A 21,252-nucleotide genomic window follows, 5' to 3' on the forward strand; every position below is an offset into this window, starting at 1 on the left:
TTGTGACAGGCGAGGTAGATGGCCAGATTAGATATTGTGTGGTTGTTGTTGTTGTTGTTATTATTATTATTATCATTATCATTATTATTATTATTATTATTATTATCATTATTATGTTGGTGGTTGGTGGGTGCTCTAGTGAGGTTTGCTTCTTCTTTCCTATCAAACATCTATCGTATTTATATCTCCTCCTTTTTTGTGTTACTCTCTAGTAACACCTCTAATCTTCGGTACTTATATGTCCTTATTGTGTTGCAAGTGCTGTAAAACTCTTACTAAAGAAATATATATTATTATCATTATTTATGCTTTTATCAAGGAGACTTCACACATGTACTTCTTTGGTGACATAACAAGTGCAACGGCTTGCTTGTGTGTGTGTCTGTTTCTTTGCAAGTATTCGTGTTGTCGCTTGCGTATATTTTATTTCTGTCTTGCTTTGTGTGCACAGAGGCGCGCGTGGGCATGTGTGTGTTACATAACTGTTGATGTTTTACACCCCTGTAAACAAAATTTAGGACATTTAGGAGGATGGCTACTTCCACCCAGTCTGTCAGGGCCAACCGGTGCCAAGTGGGATACAATATCCCAGTAGTAGTAGTAGTAGTGGTAGTGGTAGTGGTAGTGGTAGTAGTAGTAGTAGTAGTAGTAGTAGTAGCAGCAGCAGCAGCAGCAACTCGGATAACAACAACAACAACAATAAAATAGAAACGACAACACCACACTCGGGAATCGAACTCATATCTTTTGCGTGCAACGGCGAAGAGTCTGTAACCACCACACCACAGACGGCGGTCGTGTGTGTGTGTGTGTGTGTGTGTGTGTGGGTGTGTGGGTGTGTGTGGGTGTGTGTGTGTGTGTGTGTGTGTGTGTGTGTGTGTGTGTGTGTGACTGTGTACGTTTGTGCGAATGATTGTTGCGGGGCGTCATGAGTATTAGGTGACCCATCCACGGGCGCGATAGGCCCTCGGCTCACTGCACGTGCGCCACACGATGGCTTCGCCTGTCGGACAGCGGGAGTTACATAGTGTAATGGACTTGCGGACAACCGGCTCATTGTGGTTTCCTGGCAACAGGTGGTCGGCTGTGCCTTTCATTATTATTATTATTATTATTAATATCATTATTATTATTATTATTATGAGTAAGGAAAGACCCTGCCTCTATATCTGTAAGTGGGTGGAGTTTGTTGTGGTGTCTCATGTCGCTCTTTTATTATCATCTTGTTGTCCAAGTATGCCTGTCACCTTCCCCCCTCCCCCCCCCCCCCCAAAAAAAAAATACATCGTATGTCTTTGTCTCTATTTCTCTCGCTCCCTCTGTCCCACTCTCTCTCTCTCTCTCTCTCTCTCTCTCTCTCTCTCTCTCTCTCTCTCTCTCTCTCTCTCTCTCTCTCTCTCTCTCTCTCTCTCTCTCTCTCTCACCCTCTCTCTCCTCATTTTCTCTTTCTCACCTGAAGCGGTTCATCACTCTTGTGACTGCAAGCTGGTTATCCGTTAGCCGAAAAACACTGCCGCCTACAGCGACCTTTCCTCGCTTAATACTCCGCCCTGCAACCACTAACCACAACAGTGTGTCCGAAGTGAAGGCCGTGAATGGGCCGGAATGCCCTACTGTTGAGGGCGACCACACTGCCCAGCGCCCGTAGACAAAGGGATACGCATTGGTCTACGAGTAGTTGGTCTAACGTTCTCTACATTATAACATTAAGACAATGAGTTAGCGAACTTTCACAAGTACAAAGGCCCGTGGGGTGGTGCACTGAATGGTTTTTTAAAACAACAACATCGGCGAAAGGAAAACTCTTATTATCCTGTACCAGTGAGTGGCTCACGGATATAATCTGTTTTATCAGCATCGCCTGTCTCAGGGAAATAGCTGATAACAACACTGCACTGCTTAACTCCGTGATTTTTTGTTTGCTTTTTTTTTTTTGGACCATATTTGTTTTTTCTTTCTTTTCACTAACACTAAGCGACTTATTAGGCTTTCCGCCAACGCTCACGAGGGGCCGTTAAGCGTATGTTATGTGATGCGGTCTCAATGCTGCTGATAGATTTATCTCGAAAAGCCCTTCAGTATCTTATTACTATCGCGTTGATGCTTTGGTCGACATCTCGAAACTTAATTTGTTTTAATTAAAGTAGATATGGATGAAGATCAATGGGTTTGCTTGTTGAGAGAAATTTACGCAAAGGATTGTAATTGTAGAATGTTTCTCGTTGGCGTGGACACCGATTTCCTTGACTGTGGTTTTAGTTGTGTGTAATCTTTTTTCTGAAGGGAAGAGGACGAGTGCGTGTACACTTGTATATGTGCGTGTTTAGGGAGAGGGTTATGAGAGAGAAGAAGAAGAAGAAGAAGAAGAAGAAGAAGAGAGAGAGAGAGAGAGAGAGAGAGAGAGAGAGAGAGAGAGAGAGAGAGAGTTGAACTTCATTTGTTGGGATACTCGCCCTTCTCAAACAACATATAAAACATAATGTCCCGATTGGTATTAAGTAAACATTTCAGAACAGTTTATGTTGTTTTTTCTTTTAGAATATCTTTTTTTTTCGCTTATCTGAACCTACTAATTTTTAAGAGGCACGAGTATTATATGCACATATATATACATATGCCAAAATTGAGGTGCACAGACACCAAAAACAGCTAATCTAATCTTGGGAGTAGATGTTAGTATCTGGGAAGAAATAGCTGAGGACAGGAAAACATGGAGGAAAATGATAAAGGAAAGAACTATAATGCTAGAGAGCAACCTTAGAAACAACCAGGCTGAGAAGTGCCAACGACGAAAGGAAAATCGTGGAAATACAGAGCTTCGATCTACGACACTGACATGCAAGCACTGTGACAGAATCTGCGCTTCAAACATACGAAGAATTAGCCATGCAAGAAGCTGCATGAAGACAACCTTGAGACCATCTTAAGCTAAATTGACCGTCTGCATAGACGAAAAGAGCCATATATAGTTGCCATACAGTGCGTAAGAAACGTATATAGTACGGAGGTTTTTTTTGTAGAATCGGGGAACGTATATATTTTATGTCGGAAAATATGGCAATGTATTCTCAGTTTTTCTGTTTTGCTCCTCACAGACTTGGCAATGCTAAAGGGGAAAAAAAGAAGAATTTTCAAGACTGGATTTGCTATCATTAATGTAAACGAACCCCATAAGTCAACTGGGAAGATAGCTTGCATTTGAGTTGGTTTAAGGGGTGGGGGAGGAGGGGGGTACTTGTAACTTGGCCAGGCCCATGGTGTGGATGGAATCTAATTTTTGTTGTTGTTGTTTTAGGTGTTTTTAAAAAAAAGTTTTTAAGTTGCAGATGTATGAAAAGCGTTTACATGTCGATTTAAAAAAAAATAATTTTTAACTTTAAATGAATGTATACTTGATACACTGATCCTCATAAACTGCAAACAATCATGATATGAAACTCATTCTCCACAGCAGCTGTTGGAAAAAACCCCACTTATTTCAGTGGATTTGTCATACGATCAGTCTGAATTTGATAAGGGCGTTTCTGAAAGATTTTCCGAAACCATTGTCGCTGACTCATAGACATTTTGGTATTCCAATCTTGTTTGAAACGAGTTACTAAACAATACTTCATCGTATTAAAGAAAGTGTGTGTGTGTGTGTGTGTGTGTATGTGTGTGTGTGTGTGTGTGTGTGTGAGAGAGAGAGAGAGAGAAAGAGAGAGAGAGAGCGCAGTTTTATTCCAGGCAGGGCATCTCGGGCGATGTTGAGTTTTTTTCCAATCCCTTCCAAATTGAGATTTTCCCCCCCAAATTTTAATTGATGAGCTTGTCCTTTTTTGTTTTGCTTTTTCATTTGTGTCTATTTTTCTTTTGTTTCTTTTTTAAAAACTATTATTCTGTTCACTTACGTTGTGTTTTTAAAAGTTGTGACCTTCATATCTGGGGGGATTTCTGTCACCACCACCCTCTCCCTCTCTCCCTCTTTCTCTCTCTCTCCCTCTCTCTCTCTCTCTCTCTCTCTCTCTCTCTCTCTCTCTCTCTCTCTCTCTCTCTCTCTCTCTCTCCCTCCCCCTCTCTCTCTCCTCTCTCTCTCCCAGTCTCTCTATGCTATTCTCTAGTAGCTTTGCCGCCTATAAGCGTGTTGCAAGTGCTGTAAAACTCTTACTAAAATTAAAACTAAATCTCTCTCTCTCTCTCTCTCTCTCTCTCTCTCTCTCTCTCTCGCTCTGTGTGTGTGTGTGTGTGTGTGTGTGTGTGTCTGTGTGTGTGTGCGTGTGTGCGCGCGCGCTTGTGCGGTAGAGACAGGTCATCGTTTACTGTTATCTCGTACAAATGTATCCATTATAATATATACAAGCGATAAAAAAAATGTACCCCTTTCTGAATGGGGAAACAAACAAGTCTTAAGAGTCTATTTACGTGAGTAATTTAAGTTATAAGGTACTCTAAAAAGTAGGCCATGTTATTAAAACAAAATTTTATTGCTTAAATTATTGTTCACAGCACTTACGACCCCCCCCCCCCAAAAAAAAAAAAAAACCAAAAAAAAAAAAACATTTTTCCCTGACAACATGTTGGATTTTTTTGTATTCTTTCTTTGGGTTTTTTAAAAAAAGAAGTTTACCCCTGTGTTAACCAAAAGCTGCAACAACACGAGATTTTGCCACTCAAAAGACTGGATTTTATCCCACTATCAAATAGTGGTACCTCTTTTTTTTTTTTAAATCGTCAGTAAATAACGCTCGCCATTCTTGTCATGTGCTGCCTTGTTATCTTATATTAATCTGACTCGGTTGTGCTCTGGTGTGGTTTGCTCCTTCTTTCCTATCAGACATGATCTGTTGTCCTTTTCTCCCCTCCTCCCATTTTGTGTTTGTTATTCTCTTGCATCACGTCTAATCTTCGGCACTTATATGACATTATTGTGTTGCAAGTGCCGTAAAACTCTTACCAAAACGAACTGACTCAGCTGTCTCGAGGTAACTCTGATATTTAAGCGCTGTAACCTCGGTGTCCTATTAATTGAAAACAAGTAAAGACACCTTAGCAGAGACTGAGCCCACCATTTCGGAACTTCATGGTGACCGTAAAGATGGTTCCAGTATGGAATTTCTATCTGCTATTACAGTTACAGTTAATTGTTATACTAAGTTTGCATGTAATACACTATTGGACACTATCATATGCACTTTTTTCTACTAATCAGATGACGCCAATCTCTTATAAATGGGCAAGGGGGAAAAAAAGAGAAAAAAACAAAAAACAAGTAAAGGGTTGGCGTTAAGTCAGCACCCCACAAACCGCCCATTGTTTGCCTGCCATGTGGCTAATCATAAGTGCATCGCGGTGTTCAAAATTACAGCGGCACAGTGTATCTCATTAGATTATAGATATACACTACCGCTGAGATTCCGAACCACACGATTTAGATAAGCTGTGAGGACAACAGTTGCAGAGGAAGAATGGGGGTGATTGATTACCTCTCCCCGTCTATCTGTTTTTGTTCACCACGCGACAGTAAGCTGGCCGTTGTCTCTGGTGAAATGGCGTGGCTTTTCTGAGTTTCTCGCCCTTGCTGACGAAAGACGTGTCCCCCCCCCCCCCCCCCCCCCACTGGGAAGATGATAATGTTTTATTGAGTGTTCAAGCGCTTTTTTAAAGCCCAGTTGTAAGAAATGGGAAGATATTTTGTTAAGTGCAACAATTGTTTAATTTTTTAAAAAATTAATTAATTAATTAATTAATTTATTTATTTATTTATTTATTTATTATTATTATTATTTTTTAATTTTTGTTTTTGTTTTTGGGGGGGTGAATTTCAAGCTTGGGGAATATAACATATTCTTCAATGTAGCTATTTTTGGCGGAATGTAAGTATGTCACGGAGACCAGACTGGCAGGGTCAAAACGGGCATGGTTCCCACTGAAGTTGAGTTGTGTTGACGGAAAGAGATAGACATTAATAATAATAATAATAATAATAATAATAATAATGATGATGATGGTGATGATATAATATATAGCATTTGTGTAGCGCATATCCCCGCTCTACAGCAGGCACTAGACATTTATAGTACATCCCCGACGGCCATAATAGAAGAATACCCGTTCCCGTGGAAAGCCACGTCACTGAGGGACACACCCCCCCCCCAATAAAAAAAAAACTATTTAAAAAATCACGATCTCGTTCCAGTAATAAAATCCCTTGAATAAAAGCATTCCTTTTGTTTGTCCCACAGTCCGAATTTATCTGTGTTGATAACTTAACTCAATTAATGGCACATTGACCTTTCAGGAGCTACGCAGCGGTGCTAGTCTTCTAATGTCTATCACTATCAGAGGGTTGAGGATTCTAATGTCTAAGGGCTGAGGGCTTCGGTGCCACGCCGTTAGAGTTCGAAACCTCGAACTGGTGATACATTTTTTAATGCCAAAGGAAGTATGCCATCTATGATTTTGTCATAGCTGAAGCTGCCCTCAACATTCAGGAGAGAGCTCCGATGTTGATTCACAACGCCGTGGTATTGGGGTAATCGGAGATTAGATACAACCTTGTTGTTTTGGTGTTTTACGGCGCTCGCAACTGCATACAGTCATATGAGCGCGCGAGACACATTAAACATTTTCATTTGGTAGGAAATTTTGAATTTTGCCTGGGTGGCAGCCGAAGCCTACTCTTATCGATTTTTGACCACCAAGGGATCTTTAACGTGCACAACTTGCACACGGGACCTCCGAGATTTTTCACCCCTGTCCGAGGAGACTAGGTGTAGATCTTTCTTTTTACCAGAAGATCAGGGGTGTGGCTGAAAGACAGCAGTAAGAGGGAGCCAGGGAGTAGCAGTAGAAAGGCTGCCGAAAGAGTCGGGAGTCCAGACGAGGGGGCAAAGGAGGTGAGGGGGTGGGGGCGGAAAATGGAGGCGAAAGAAGACGACATAACATTGCGAAGATATCCAGTCTGAGACTGTGTGACAAAGTCAAACCAAACTAAAGAGAAAATAAATAGATAAAAATAACCGCCAAACCCCAACAACACCACCTCCATTTATCGGCCCGTGTTATTTAGGGGACTAAAAAAAAAGGGGGTGGGGTGGGGTTTCTTGGAATCTAGTCTAATATGTGTTGTATGTCTGCCCATCTCTCTGTCTTCTGTCTTTATATCTGTCTCCTTCTCTTCTCATAGCTTCCTTCTATATCTTTTGTAATCCCCGCACCATTACGTTTCGCGACCTTGACATCGTATCAGTTAATCGTATATTACTTGCCGAGGATAGCTTTCCCCCAAGCCTACTCCACCTTCGAACGTGCACCTCCATGAGCTATGCTTTCCGGTCCACACTCCACACGAAAGAACGTTGTATAGGCCTACATCAAGGACCTTAACCTCCTTGGCCTACATGAGTGGCTTGCTCGTAATTCGTAAACAATCGCTTCATGCATGGAATACAAAACGGGAAAACGCATGTGGGATCAGTCATACAACTACTAACAGTTTACTACACATGCGAACACACAGACTTACACTCACAAACTGACACAAGGTCACCCCCCCCCCTTTTTTTTTTGCGCGTGTGACGCAGATCGGAAGTGTTGCGACGAAGAACTGTTTTCTGTCGTTTGGAAATGAGTAAAGACCGAAGTTACGTCTTTGATTTTGGAAACGATCAGTTAGGAGACCGAAAGAAAAGAGAACAAAGTAATGTTGAATAATACTAAGGTGTAAAAGGGGGAAAGGGGAGACAAAGGACATTTTTTAACTGTTCAGCTTAGGCAGAAACAACAATGAAACGGGGGGGGGGTAGCTATGTATCTGAACGATTGTTCAGCCCATCGGGGTAAATGCCCAGCTCTCTGATCAGCATTCTGTTTTTGCGTTTCAATCCTTATAATCTATATTATGTACTCATTTTGTAACATCAAGTTTTGGTATGGTAGTGAACAGCTTACAGCTCTCGAGACCACGCTGAGCAGCAGCAACAGTAGGAGTAGGAGTAGGATTATTATTAGTAGTAGTAGTAGTAGTAGTAGTAGTAGTAGTAGTAGTAGTAGTAGTAGTAGTAGCAGTGGTAGTAGTAGCAGTGGTAGTTTTAGTATTAGGATTAGTATTATTTACCTTTAAATCTTTGGGACGGGCTGTAAATCGATGGTAGATACACTTGTTTCCTGCGTGTTTAGGGATGGTATGTGTCAAATGAATCAGTAAGAACATTACAGCAGGAAGCTTATTATAACCCTTCACCACCACCAGCGGCCGTTCGTTTCTCGTCTGTCTTGTTTCGATGAAGGAAAGAATTTGCAAGCTAATCTGAAAGAGAATTTATAGACCGGGAGAATGAAGGCAACCGAGAGAGGAGGGCGTCCCGAGCGAGCCAGAGTATGTGCCGCTTCCAGTTTCAGTTGTGAAGATTTCAAAGAAACGTTTATCACTCCCCTGAACCTTAAAGTAGGATAAGAAGGATTAATGAGCAGCTTTGTGCCGTTTGACTTAAGGATATTAATTTTGTTTTAGGGCGTAAGATTAAGTTGTAAGAATTTCTTTCCCCTTATTTTTATACTGAAATTCGAATCGATTATTCATGTTGGTATGTTACGTACAACCAATTGTCATTACTATGTGTTATTTACTTTATATAATATGTTGTCTACTTGCTGACCCAAACGACTCTTCTTGACATGTATTATTGTAAGCGGGAATGCCTTTTGTGCGTATTCAAGTTTCACATGTCAGGGGGTTTTAAGAAACGTCGACGAGTCGCCTGAACTTTTATAATTGTTGATGTTGAAGGGTCAACGACCGCCTTTGTGCCGTTTGGCCCAGGGATATTAAGGGCGAAAGAAGTTGTTGGGAAATTTGTTTGTTATACTGAAAAATCGAATCGAGTGTGTACATGACTTACAACCAATTGTTATTACTTTCTATACGTTATAAGATAAGATAAGATAAGACAAGATACATCTTTATTGTCCAGATCCTGGCACATTGGTTTGGTGTTCCACCACGAGTACACACACACACACACACACGCGCGCACACACACACACACACACACACACACACAAACACACGTACACATGTGCACGCACATGCACACACAAGTAGGCTTACAATCACATACATAATATAAATGAGCAGCAATATAAACAATAATAATCGTAAGCTAGATACACACTCAATGTTATTTTGATGCATGCTCTAACTTGATGCCTCCAACGGCTCTTCCTCACATTTCGCTACCTTAGAATTACAAAGTTCGATCTGACATTTTTGTCCGTTTTAAGTTACTAAGACCGTGAAACCAAAAACCAAAGGTCCTATCTGTTTGAGTTACAAAGACCGTGAGATCAAAAACAAAATGTCCTATCTGTTTGAGTTACCAAGACCATGAGATCAAAAGCCAAATGTCCTATCTGCTCAATGAAAATCGTAAGATTATTCGGAGTCGTTATCAAGATACTCAAAGAATTGCATTCGAAAAAGCATGACATAATGTGAAACTCATAATCTTTGAAGTCAAAATTCTCAAACTAGGTACTGAGCAGATAGAGCTTTGTAATTCTGAGGGAGCGATTTTTCAAGAGGGAACGCCTTATGTGCTGGGAGAAGGAGGTGGGGGGGGGGGGGGGGGGGGGGGGGGGGCGCAGAGTATCCGCATTTTCCAGTTTCACTTGTCAGTTCTAAAACAAAAACGTTTACGATGCGCCTGAACTTGAATTACTATTGTTGATAAAGAAGGGTCAATAACCGCCAATGTTGATTTGGCCTAATAGTCCACTGACCAGACGAAATAACCCGTCACTAATTGCAATAAGGGTACTTTTGTCTGAGGCCGAACGAAGCTGTTAGGAATTTTTTCATATCTGTATTACATTGAAAATCGAATTGAGCATTCATTTTACTAACAAGCAATAATTGTTTTTTTCTTTGTGTTATTTACTTACTAACTTACTAACATGGTGACTGTCAGACCCTGGGGACTTGAGCAAGTTGCAAAATGACCCGAGAAAGACCCGGGAAAATAAGATCTCTTCCCCAAATTTTGAAAACCCACCCTGCTTGCAGTCCTGAGAGGAGCAGATATCTAAGTTTTGCGCAAACAAGCGGCCGTAAGCTGCTCGTGGTTTGCACCTTCTTTCCTCTCAAACGTATTATTACGGTGCGTATCTCTCCTTTATCTTCTGTGTATGTTACTCTCTATGTTAAAACCTCAACCTTCGGCACTTTTAGGAACTTTTTGTTTTTGCAAGTGTTGTAAGATTCTTACTAAGACTAAAACTTTAAAAAAAACTAACTAAATGAGCAACCATGGAGGAAGCTGAGGCTTTATAATATTATGATTATTATTCTTAAGCTCACTATCGCTCGAGCGAGGCTAGACAGTCTCATTGGGAAAATCAGAATCTACTTTCGGTTTGTGATGACCTGGTGGTAAAACATGGGACTTGTGCTTTACAAACACAGGAACGCCAAGTAAGTAACTAAAAATTCATTGTTTTGCGCGATTTAATTCAGTTTCACAATGAAAACAAGGTTCGTCCAAGTTCTAGTTAGATCGGACATCCAGTCTGAAGGTCAACCACATGTTCGCATCGGGTAATCATGACCTGTACCTGGTACGAGTGTGGGAGTGTGTCGGTAGCGGCTATTGGGGTCACACAATTCATTCACGCCTGTGTGAGATGTGGTTTAGTTCTTTGCGCCGAGACGTAGGCCTATTTTGCTTGTTGCAAGGCACAGGACTTTCGGTGGGGGGAAAAAAGCGGAAGAAGAATAGCAAAGTATTTGGATACACTTGAAATACTTGGCACGACACCAAAGGATAAGAGCTGGGGACCAAATTTTTTGAAATGTTGACTACAGCTCTGCTTTTTGTACTTAGGCCTATACGCCCTAGACGTTTGGATAAGTTGTTACTGTATAATTAATACGAAAAGACGCATATCAATCACAACTAGATATATTTTTCGGTTATTTTCAAGATCAATTGCAACTATAATCAGATTCAGTACATGAGCTTGTGGGTTTCAATTTCATATTACCTGGGGGCCGCCTGAGGTAGAGCCTGGGTGAGCCCAGACCGCATAAAAAATAAAGAAGATCTCTAGTATTTTATTTTTTAAAGCATGACTGATCTAATCTTCCCAAGCTTTATTGATACCCGTTCAGAACATGATAAGTTCGTCAGGGCTTAAGTATTTTTTTAGAAATAGTTCTTGCTCATAGCCTTTCCTCTTCCATAGGTCAGTCACGTTTGACGTGGGGGAAAAAAACCTGCCGGCCGCACTAACATCAAACTTTGAGGTCAAGTGTCGAGACCGCAAATAATCGGCCATCAGGCCTCACATTTGCTTGGGGGCTGCGAGTTTGAAACCCCTGGTCAATGATGTTCCTTCCTCTGTTTAGCCCTCTATGTCTTTGCTTTCCCTCTTTTACTTCTGTTTGTGCGTTTATCTCCCTTTCCCTGCACTTACTGACTTTTATCATGTTGATAGGTATAATAATATGCTTCCCGGGAAGCCGAGAATGCCTCTGAGTGTTCTAGGGTCTTCTGGGGTAATAATAGTAAATCATACATTGTTGTTGTTGTTGTTATTATTAGTGAAAAGGTTATTTTTCACTCAAAAGTCATTTTTACTCTTCAGGGTCCAAGCGAGATTTATGGATTGCCATTGACCCGACCACTGGCACAAAGGTGCAGACACTGTCCTCAGAAGGTGCTCAGAAAGTCTGCCCTTCGTCCACAGATAACCTCATGTACATAGGCCGGACAGGTAACAGCAACAGCAATATCAGACTGAGATTATTTCTAGTCTTCATTTCTGTGGACTCTGGAGACCAGTATCTAGTCGTAGTTAAAAATAAATATTTGTATAATGGCTGTGAACAAAAGAAAATTGTCTCTTTTTTTGGTTTAGTGCAAAGTAAAGAGAATCTATAACACCAATCGCTCTGGCTGTAAGGGAAGAGGAAGGCCATGCAAAAGGTTGAGGGAGGGAGTCGAGAAATGCTTAGAAATCATATTATCCCAATTGAAAGAGCTGCGGAGCTGGCCTACCATAGAAAACTGCATCTCCCCTTAATGCTTAATGGCAACAGAGGATGAAAAAGTAAGAGTAAAGTAAGCGAAGTGAAATAGCTGTATTTAGATGTGTCTTGGATGTATCAGATTCAGTATTTTAAAAATCATGTATAACAATCTGTTTACCCTCTCGACTTATGAGCTTTAAGAATTTGTCTTGATGTGTATTTGAAATCCTAGTGTAGTTTCTCGTTATGGATTGAGCAAGCAAACACAATGGGATTTCAGCCATTATATATTACTATGTTTAAACAACTGCCTTCTGTTTTCCCAGCTCTTTTTGCTCTTTCAGTCTTTTTCCTTTGTTACTCTTTTTAAAAATCCTTTCCATGCTTTCCAACATGGACTGCCCCATGATAATTTTCCCCCGCCCTATGTCCCCCCACATAATCTTCAATCCCACCTCTCATGTATGACTGACACAGAGGAACACATGTACACTCGTGTGTAAAAACACATGCATTAACAAATGCACATACAATTGTGCACACAAACACACACGCACACACAAGTGCTCACACACACAGATGCACGCATGCACACACTCACATGCACACACACACAGGCACACACATACACACACTCAGTTTTACTACACAAAAGGCGAGCAGACCAGTCTTTCTTTCAACAACAATGTCGGTTTGCATGAACTGGTGAATGATATTTCATCTGTCTTCCTACAATGTCCAGTATTTCAGAAAGTTTTCTAAAAGAGAAATGGATGCAAGTATTAGAAAGGGTTTTAAAAAAACCCAAAAAACCCAACTGTTTCAGTTTCTTAAGAATTTAGCCAGTGTGGGAAATTTTATAGTCAGGGAAAAAGAAATAAAATGTGTGTTCATTTCTATCTTAACGATTCGTTTTTCAAAGACTCGCGATACTATCATCAGTGTGATGAATGATCATTTACTGCAAAAGTTTCATGCCTTTGATGGAGTGTAACATATCATTCTTCATGAACATGTGTTCTCTTTCTTCTCAACCCCAACTACATCCGATTAGCTATTCATTCTCTCACTTCCCTATAATTTTTACTCACCTCAAGGTGAATTCCTCTATGTCTGTGGTATGTTGAGGTGCATAGGACATTGTCTCAAACCTATCCCAATCCCTCCTTAATTCTTCCTCAACCCTCCTCTCTTTGACTTCCCGCAGAATATACCATTATGATGTTCGATGGAAAAACGGGTGTAAAAAGGTAAGTTTTAAGATTTTAAATCAGTGTTTTTCTTTAGAATGCCTTCTTTGCTTTCAACAGACTTAAACGTTTACACAGTGGACCTGTTTATTTCCTTGTCAATTTGGCCAAGTCCCTTTTTAAAACATCCTAAGCTCCCCTGAACAGAAAAATTTTTACTGCTGGTCCATGTTTTTCCAGTCTGTTTATCTAGCTCTCTTAGCTGCAAATTCACCATGGCAATGCTGGGAAAACCCTTTGCATTAGCTTAGATACTCGGTCATGTACAAATGTTTAATGAGGTATGAACTTTGAAAGAATGTTTCTATGTTCTGAATAAGGGGAACAGGTTTATATCAGAGAAAAGAGTGTGTAGCAATAGAGGTCTGATACAAATAGAAAGATGGTAAAAGATTTATGTTGGGGAAAATGTCGAGTGGTGCTGATTCATGAACATGTAGATTTTGAGAATCTTATGTGAAACTTTTTGAAAAGTGAAGGGGTACAACTGAGAAAACTAAATTCAAGAGACTGACCTGAGTTATGCCCATGGTGTCATTCACAGATATCCCTGCTCTGTAAGTTTTCCTTCTGTAAGTGTTGGTTTGTCTCTGAACAACCTAATATGTGAGTCTTATCATCCAATTTTCTATCTCCACTTTCACAACAAACATTATAATCCACTCGGGACCCTGTCCATGTATGTCATTACTAAACGCTCTTTGTTCATGTATATCTATTCCCAGCTGGAATGCAACATACATGGATTACTCATCACATGTGGCACCAGATGTCAATGACTATGGTAGGCATAAATAGACAACCAGTGGGGATTGTTTTGCTCTGGTTAATCTCTACTGAACTCTAAACTTCTATTATTTTTTTCGTCAGGCAGCAGTTCTCTTAGTATCCTCAGGGCTTTAATGGGAACAAAAACTGATTTGAGAAGATAATGATAAGATTTTATTGTCGATGTGCAAATCAGTGATGACTCTATATTTTAATCTTCCTCTTCATTAAGGAATTTTCTGTGTTTGTTATAAATACTAATATAGTTTTCAATGGAGAGTTTATAAAGACAAAGTGTTACTTCAATTTTGATTGTTTTTCTGTTATTTTCCCATAAATGATGGCTGCGCCAATAGCTAAGTTGGTATCACACTGGGGTGTGGTGTAGATGACTTTTATTCGAGTCTCCAGCAGGCTGTTATTGATCTTGGCTTGTTTTGGGAGGCTCAAGACCCTCCCCCAACTTGGCTTGGTCCTATCGCACAGTGTGTATGAGGTACAAGGCCCTAGTGTACTAACCTAAATGATGTTGAAGAGACAGTTGTGCTTGGTCTTTGTTACGGTGGCACTTACTGTGTTGTTGTGATTTCTTTCTCTTGTATTTAATGTTCTAAATTAATTATTCATTCATATTCATTCAGCAATGAAAATACTATCCATTTCTGCTGAGCTGCAAGACCTCATAGATTTCCTGCTGGTGTTATGTTTAATGCAGTTTTATTGTCCCTGTTTGGCCTGTGGGCCATCGTTTGCCACTTTTTTGGGGGGGGCGTTTAATGTTCTTCACATTATAATAATTTTGGTGGCATGTTGAAATGGTTAAGAGGAATGGAGATAAGTGTTGTACATGTGTTTGTGTTTGAATGTGTGTTCATGTACATGCTTATGCATAATTGTGTGAGTGAGAGAAGGTGTTAATGAGGAAGAGAAAGACTGCATTTGTGTTTGTATTTGTGTGTGTGTACATATGTATGTGTATTACTGAGAGAGAGAGGCTCACAGAGAGAGAGAGGATATGTGTTTTCATGAATGTGTGTAAATAGGGATGTGGTAGAAAGCATAATGCAGGACAATTGTTAATGAAAAAGGACTTAACAAATATGAGAGTCAGTAAAATGTGAGTCTTCATGATGAAATATCAGACGCTTGCCAAAATAATGAAATCAAAGAAATTAACGTTTCTTTGGCTCCTGGGCAACTTTTTTTCTAATTGTTTTTTTTGGCTGAACACCTTTTATCTACATTTAAAAACAACTTCCTGTGTGGATTTTACGGGAAAGTGTTTATCAAAGACACAAAAAATGTAAATTTGCAGTTTCCATGTTCACTACACCTTTGGAAGTCCCCAAACTTTTACTTCCATTTTCTCACTAATTTTTACCATTTGATACCTTGTGACCCCCACCTCCTTCAATCACGAATATCACAACGTCTGTTCAAGATAGCTGAGTACATTTTTTGTTAATTGCGAGGACAATAAACAAATTTTAAGATGATATTAACGACTCCGTATGCCGGGAAATTCCACTGCGTCATGACATAAATGGTGAAAATATCTAGTGATTTTGTCAGATCATATTTTCTCAAGAAATATTTGTTTCTGTATGACGTCTATGTATGTGTGTGTGGATGGGGCACCTTCATCAGTCCTGTGTACTTTCTCTGTGTGAAATTCATCGATTGCATTTCAAAAGCTGTTTTTCATATTGTTTCTTCTTTTTTTCTATTTCATCAGAACTACGTCATTTTGTATCTAGCTCGACTGGAGTGGCTGTTACTCTAGATAGTATCACTGGTAAGTTGTGTCACGTGTGTCAAGAAACGGGGGTTTGGGAATATGGATATGCTCTTTGGGGCCTCATGCTCTGCCTTCACCAAGACCTGTTTTTTTTGTTCAGTTGAATTTTAAGTCGCACATGAAAATGCAGTTTTCATATCTAACAGGGAATAACAGAAAAAGTAAAAGATTTCCTGAATGAAGTGGCCCAATTATCATATCTCCAGGTGACGTGATGTGGCAGCGTGAGTTCGACTCCCCTGTGGTTGCTATGTACCGCATGCATCATGAGGGGCTCCAGCGTGTGCCATTTGCCAGCTTTGCCGCCGAGACACTGGACCACCTGACTGGCCAGATGGCCTCCACACACTGGCGAGACCGCTTCATGGACCTTCACCTCCGACAAACATTCTAGTAAGACTGTTCCCAAACATTTCATATCCTATATGGTTCGTTTTTTTAAAGTTTTGTATCTACTCTCAAGCAAGGCTAATACGATATCACTTTAATTAAAAATTTTGGAGGAGCACAACAAACTTATTGGTTTTTGAGGCCGAGGGCTCTTTTTGTATCAAGGGCATTGTGCTAAACATTCAACTCACTTTTGTTTACTACAGTGCAGCCTCTTTATAGCGACATCGTCAGGACCACACAAAAATGTCGTTATAGAGAGTCAGCTAAAAAAGGGGGGTAAAGTACACTATAAATGCAACTGTACGACGAGTGGACCAATGAATTTGATTAGTTCATTTATTCACAAAGAGTTTTTCAATCTACTCCAAGGTAGCCCATGCTTTCTCTCCTTTCTTTTTGAAGTTTTTTTATAAATAGAGACATCGTGATGATTTTTTTGTGATTAGCGATCAGAGGTACTGATAGTGGGTCGATAGCGCTGTCTCTTGTACCCAACAACATGCCCCGAAGGGAGTGAATATCATTTGTCGGCTAGTCATGCGTTTTCACTGGTTAGAAAGCAAGCGTTTTTATTGGTTTAGAGTACGGGATTTCATTGGTCGGAAAGCAAGTGTTTTCATTCGACCAGAAATTTCATCTTCACGGTCAATTTCAAGTTGCCGATTACCACTATATCAATATCGCTGTACATGGTTTTTACTAAAATGATGTCTTTATTGTGAGTTTTTTATTACTTATGATATATATGGAAGAAATTGGGACCTGGGCACCATGTTGCTATACAGAGAATGTCGTTATATCGAAGGTCGTTATGGAGAGGCTACGCTGTATCTCCACTACTTCACGTAAAATCAAGATGGAATATGAGTTGTTGATTTCATCTCACAACCAAGGTTAAAAAATGTCTAGATGGAGAGTGTTTATTGCAAATCTTCCTAATACGGTCATGGTTTTATGGGTATAGTTCATGAATTTTTTTCTTTATCAGATGAAGAATAAGCAAAATAAGTTTGGCACTGGTTGTTCACTTTACATGAATGCTGTAAGTTTGTCTCAATTCGACAGCAGTGCTGAAAAAGGAGATTCTTTAGTGCTATGAATGAGTAATCATCATAGAATGTCATGTTTTAAGGGGGATGTCCTTTCAAGAGTATAGCCTGCTGAGGAAGTTACTTTGTTGATGAACTGAAAAACTGTTTCCCAGTCTATCAGTAGAAAAGATGAATTTCTGTGTTGTTCTTTTTGAAAGCTTTTAGATGTGGAATCAAGAAAAATGTTGTTGTTTTTTTTTCTTTTGTCTTGAGCATGAGGAGTATATTATTTTTGTCTTGTATTTCTTTGTTATCATAGGTTACATGTCCTTTGATGTTATAATGCTGAATTTCTCTCATGCAAGCAATAATTGGTGCAAGTGTTGAATGTCATGAAAAGTACAGGAAAACACGATATTATGCTGCAGTATAACTGGATGCGAAACTCGTGTTTGAGTGCTGGTTCTGTAATGTATATTTGAAATCAACATGAATATTTTGAGAAAAAATTGTTTGTTTAAACATAAACCCAGGTATTTTTATACAGCTGTTTCCAATTCAAGATTTAAACATTTGTTTTTATATAGGTGTTTGTTTGGCACTCTTGTTTTGTCTGCTGTTATTACTGCTGTCAGTGTTGCTAATGCCCTACTTCGTTCCTGATTAAATGTTACCACAATTGTGCTGACTTACCGTATCCTAGCACCTTACACCTTTGCTTAATGTTTGTAATTTACTTTTAATGTTCTTTGTACCTGCAGCCCCAAACTGTACATCGGAGAGTCAAAGCATGGTGCTTACGCCCTTATCACGTTGGTAGATGAAAACACTGCCACGATCACGGTAAGCTGTGATGTAGGGAAACCTTGTTCCACGGTGTTACTGCCTTAAGTAGTGGATGTCTTCAATGAGATAGGAGTACTTTGTGATGAGAGAAAAAGGAGTTGGGTCTGTTGTTCTTTTGGGCTTCAGCGACGTTTACTGCGCAGGGTCCAGTGTTACCCCCCGGGGCAGTGCCAATGACTGAAGTGTCTTTAGGCCATTCCCAGAGGGGGGACATTTCTCGTTCAAACATAGTAGAATTGTAAATGGGCTGACTCATGTCACCCTCATAACTGTGCCTGATTTACAACAGGGAACTGCTGCTTTTTCTTTCCTGATCCTTACTATTGTCATTTTCCTCTACCTCTTTTGTATGTTTGTCACTCTCTTGTGACCTGCTATTTTGGGTTGCCTTGATAGTCGAAGCTGACCTTGTGCTGTTGAAGCTAGAGAGGTGAGCAGTCTAAGTCTGATTCCCTGTAAAGACTTTTCTATTGACACCCACCCCTTGGCGCTCATATGACCTTATGCAGTTGTGAGCGCCGTAAAACCCTCTACTAAAAAAAAAAGGGTCCAGTGATCAGCCAGTATAAGATATTTTGTAGTTTCTTGTTTATGACTAGGTTTGTATACAAAATCAATGACTCTGATAGCTTGTTCCAGTTTAACAAAAACAAGAAAGTTGAGCCGAACCCAATTTAAAAATCTTTCAAAAATATTTAAGACTTTTGTGTTGGAAGATGTTTGTGTGCTATAGTGACATTGTCCAAAACTTTACATCCATTTCTTCAAGATTCAGTTTTCACACTGCTGATCTCAAACTGGGTCTGTCAGGTTACAGGTTCCCCCATGTTGAGGAATTAGTGCTGAAGTCCTTCAGAGACTTTTTCAAGGTGTCTTTGTAGCGGTTTTTTTTTAAACCCAAAATCATTGCTTCTCTGAGGACAGTTCAGAATAGAATATTGCCTTCAGGATTCAGAAATCAGGTATTCTTACGACATGGCTAGCTCAGGAAATATGAGTCCTTTTGAGCTTAGAAAATAGATTCTCAGCATTAACTCTTTTGAGAACTTCTGTGTCTGCTATTTTGTCCTGCCATTTACTGCCAAAAATTTACCTGGGGCATTTCATGTGGAAATGATTTAGCTTCTTTGGTAGACTTTGAAACACTGCCCCGGTCTCAGCACCGCACAATAGGGTTGGGAGGACAACAGCATGATAGACTTTTAGCTTTGTCTCTGTGTGAATGCCACAGCAGTCCAAAACCTTGTTATCAGTCTTCCAAAAGATGCACTGGCTTTTTTCAAGAATGCTAGAAACCCATAAAGATGTATAGAAATGATGCATACACAGTCTTTCCTTGTGAACCACTGTTTCTTTTTTTCTCACCTGTTATCATGTGTTTCTTGTTCATTCTTTTTTTTGTTGAACCCTGCCTCCTCCCTTATGATGATGTATTTACTGAAGTTATGTTACTCCAATTTTGACCTTCCTAAATAGTGAAATTTGTGTTGTCTTTAGCTTACTGGAGGCTTATAGTGGCCCCAGGCTTTCAGGAAATGTGTCTATTGTATAGACCTTGTGCCTACTGGTTTCTCTGGTTTTGTTGTGTGGGTAAAAATATTTTGTGTCTTTGTCTGTCTTAAACAGTCTCAGGTTCAGGGTCCTTTGCAAATTGAGGGTCCAGATATGAATGAGGATGGGAGGAAGGAACCAGATGGGAAAGTGTATGAGACGACATCACACCGTGAGCTGATCAAAGCCACCACTATCCGTAGAGGAGGTGCTGTGCTCATGATTGGTAAGAACAGAGAAATAAAGTTGAGTGAGTCAGGGGCGTTTAAAAGATCTATTACGTTCTTCTGCCACATAGTGTAAAGCGCATTGAGCTTTCTGTGGAGCGGGAGTATGCGCTACACAAGTGCTATTTATTATTATTAGTCATGTTGTATATTTTTAAATTTTGATTTGTCTTGGATGTGAAATACAAGGTCAGTATATATTGTTTAGTTACTGTTCAAATATGTAGCTCCGTGATGTTGTATTTCAAATAGAAATACACATTAAGTCTATTGAAAGTCAAAGATACAGTGGTAAATATTAGAAATAAAGCTCTGACCCAAAGGTGTCCTTTTTTTAGTCCACAAAAGATGAAATGAGTGAGTGACTTGATATGCAGTTAACATTCCATATTAATAAATATCTTCTTCTATAAAGTCCAGCAATAAAGAGAGAGTGTTAGACTGTCGTAGATTAGTATAAGAATGACCTTTTATGGTTTGCATACAATACAGTAGAGTTGGATTTTAAGTTTAAGTGATTTTCCTCTGTTTACAAAAATTCTCTCTCGGTTTCCAGCCTTTTGCTGCTTACAAGTTTTCTTGCTACCACCATTGTTTTGGGAGTGGGTGAATCTGGCTCAGCCTTTATCCATGTCAGTAAATGCCTGTATTTGAGGCTGGATTAGATTTGCCAGCACCTAACAGCACAGAGTAAGTGTTCTCGGTGCAGACTTAGAAGTATGTAAGTTCTTCTTTTCTGTGATTCGATTAATTATAAGTAAAAGAAAAACTGAGACAAAAGTCTTTTCTCTCTGTTGAAACATTTTAATGACTTATATTAATATATTTTCCCAAATGTGTCGAATCAGTATGTACCCCAAATTTTATTTGTTATTACAGGTTTTCATGAAATGCCTGAGAAGTCTGCCTCACGCATTGCATCTGTGTATCAGATCTCGGATAAGAGTGAAGATCGTGTGATCAAGGATGGCGTTCATCCCTCTCAGCGGAACGACACAAAGCCTCAGACCTGGCAGACTGTCGTACTGACCTATGTCAAAGAGGATTTCCGATTTATTGTCAGCGTCCTCCTTGCCTCCGTCATCCTGTTCGCTGTGCTGTATATTTTCCCAAAGGTAAACATTTGAGAATGGATGAGGCTCATTATGGTTTGCTTTATCCTTATATGTTCTGACACATATTTTTTTTTCTCAAAGTTTAAAAAATCAGATGCTGTTGTTGTGTATTGTATTATTTTGTTTTTTCTGTTTATGCTTACTCAGAATTAAGTAAGAGTTAGGTTATTAATTTTAATATGATTTTAGACAAAATTTTGGGATGCTGTTCTGGGTGACATTAGGCTGCTGTTCTGGGTGACGAGCTCAGCTAAAAATCAGTGCTG

General features: G+C 39.8%; 2 protein-coding genes across 3 annotated transcripts in view; one reads left to right on the forward strand and one right to left on the reverse strand.

Annotated features, from left to right (window-relative positions):
• LOC101861132 (testis-expressed protein 2) overlaps positions 1 to 8,348 on the reverse strand; it is a 45,745-nt gene extending 37,397 nt beyond the window's left edge. The window contains exon 1 of the mRNA XM_005101246.3: positions 8,096 to 8,348. The gene's annotated coding sequence lies outside the window, so the exon portion shown is untranslated. The remainder of the gene's footprint in view (positions 1 to 8,095) is intronic.
• Positions 1 to 21,252, forward strand: part of LOC101860903 (serine/threonine-protein kinase/endoribonuclease IRE1) — a 47,020-nt gene that overhangs the window by 13,841 nt on the left and 11,927 nt on the right. The window contains exons 5-12 of one of the 2 annotated variants that reach the window (XM_005101244.3): positions 11,623 to 11,751; positions 13,215 to 13,257; positions 13,983 to 14,041; positions 15,761 to 15,820; positions 16,030 to 16,216; positions 18,009 to 18,090; positions 19,720 to 19,870; positions 20,751 to 20,986. In XM_005101244.3, coding sequence (XP_005101301.1) covers positions 11,623 to 11,751; positions 13,215 to 13,257; positions 13,983 to 14,041; positions 15,761 to 15,820; positions 16,030 to 16,216; positions 18,009 to 18,090; positions 19,720 to 19,870; positions 20,751 to 20,986 — 947 coding nt within the window. The remainder of the gene's footprint in view (positions 1 to 11,622; positions 11,752 to 13,214; positions 13,258 to 13,982; positions 14,042 to 15,760; positions 15,821 to 16,029; positions 16,217 to 18,008; positions 18,091 to 19,719; positions 19,871 to 20,750; positions 20,987 to 21,252) is intronic. The other variant, XM_035970504.1, reaches the window with a different exon arrangement.

The sequence above is a fragment of the Aplysia californica genome, unplaced genomic scaffold (genome assembly GCF_000002075.1).
Source record: "Aplysia californica isolate F4 #8 unplaced genomic scaffold, AplCal3.0 scaffold00276, whole genome shotgun sequence".
Classification (NCBI taxonomy): Eukaryota; Metazoa; Mollusca; class Gastropoda; order Aplysiida; family Aplysiidae; genus Aplysia; species Aplysia californica.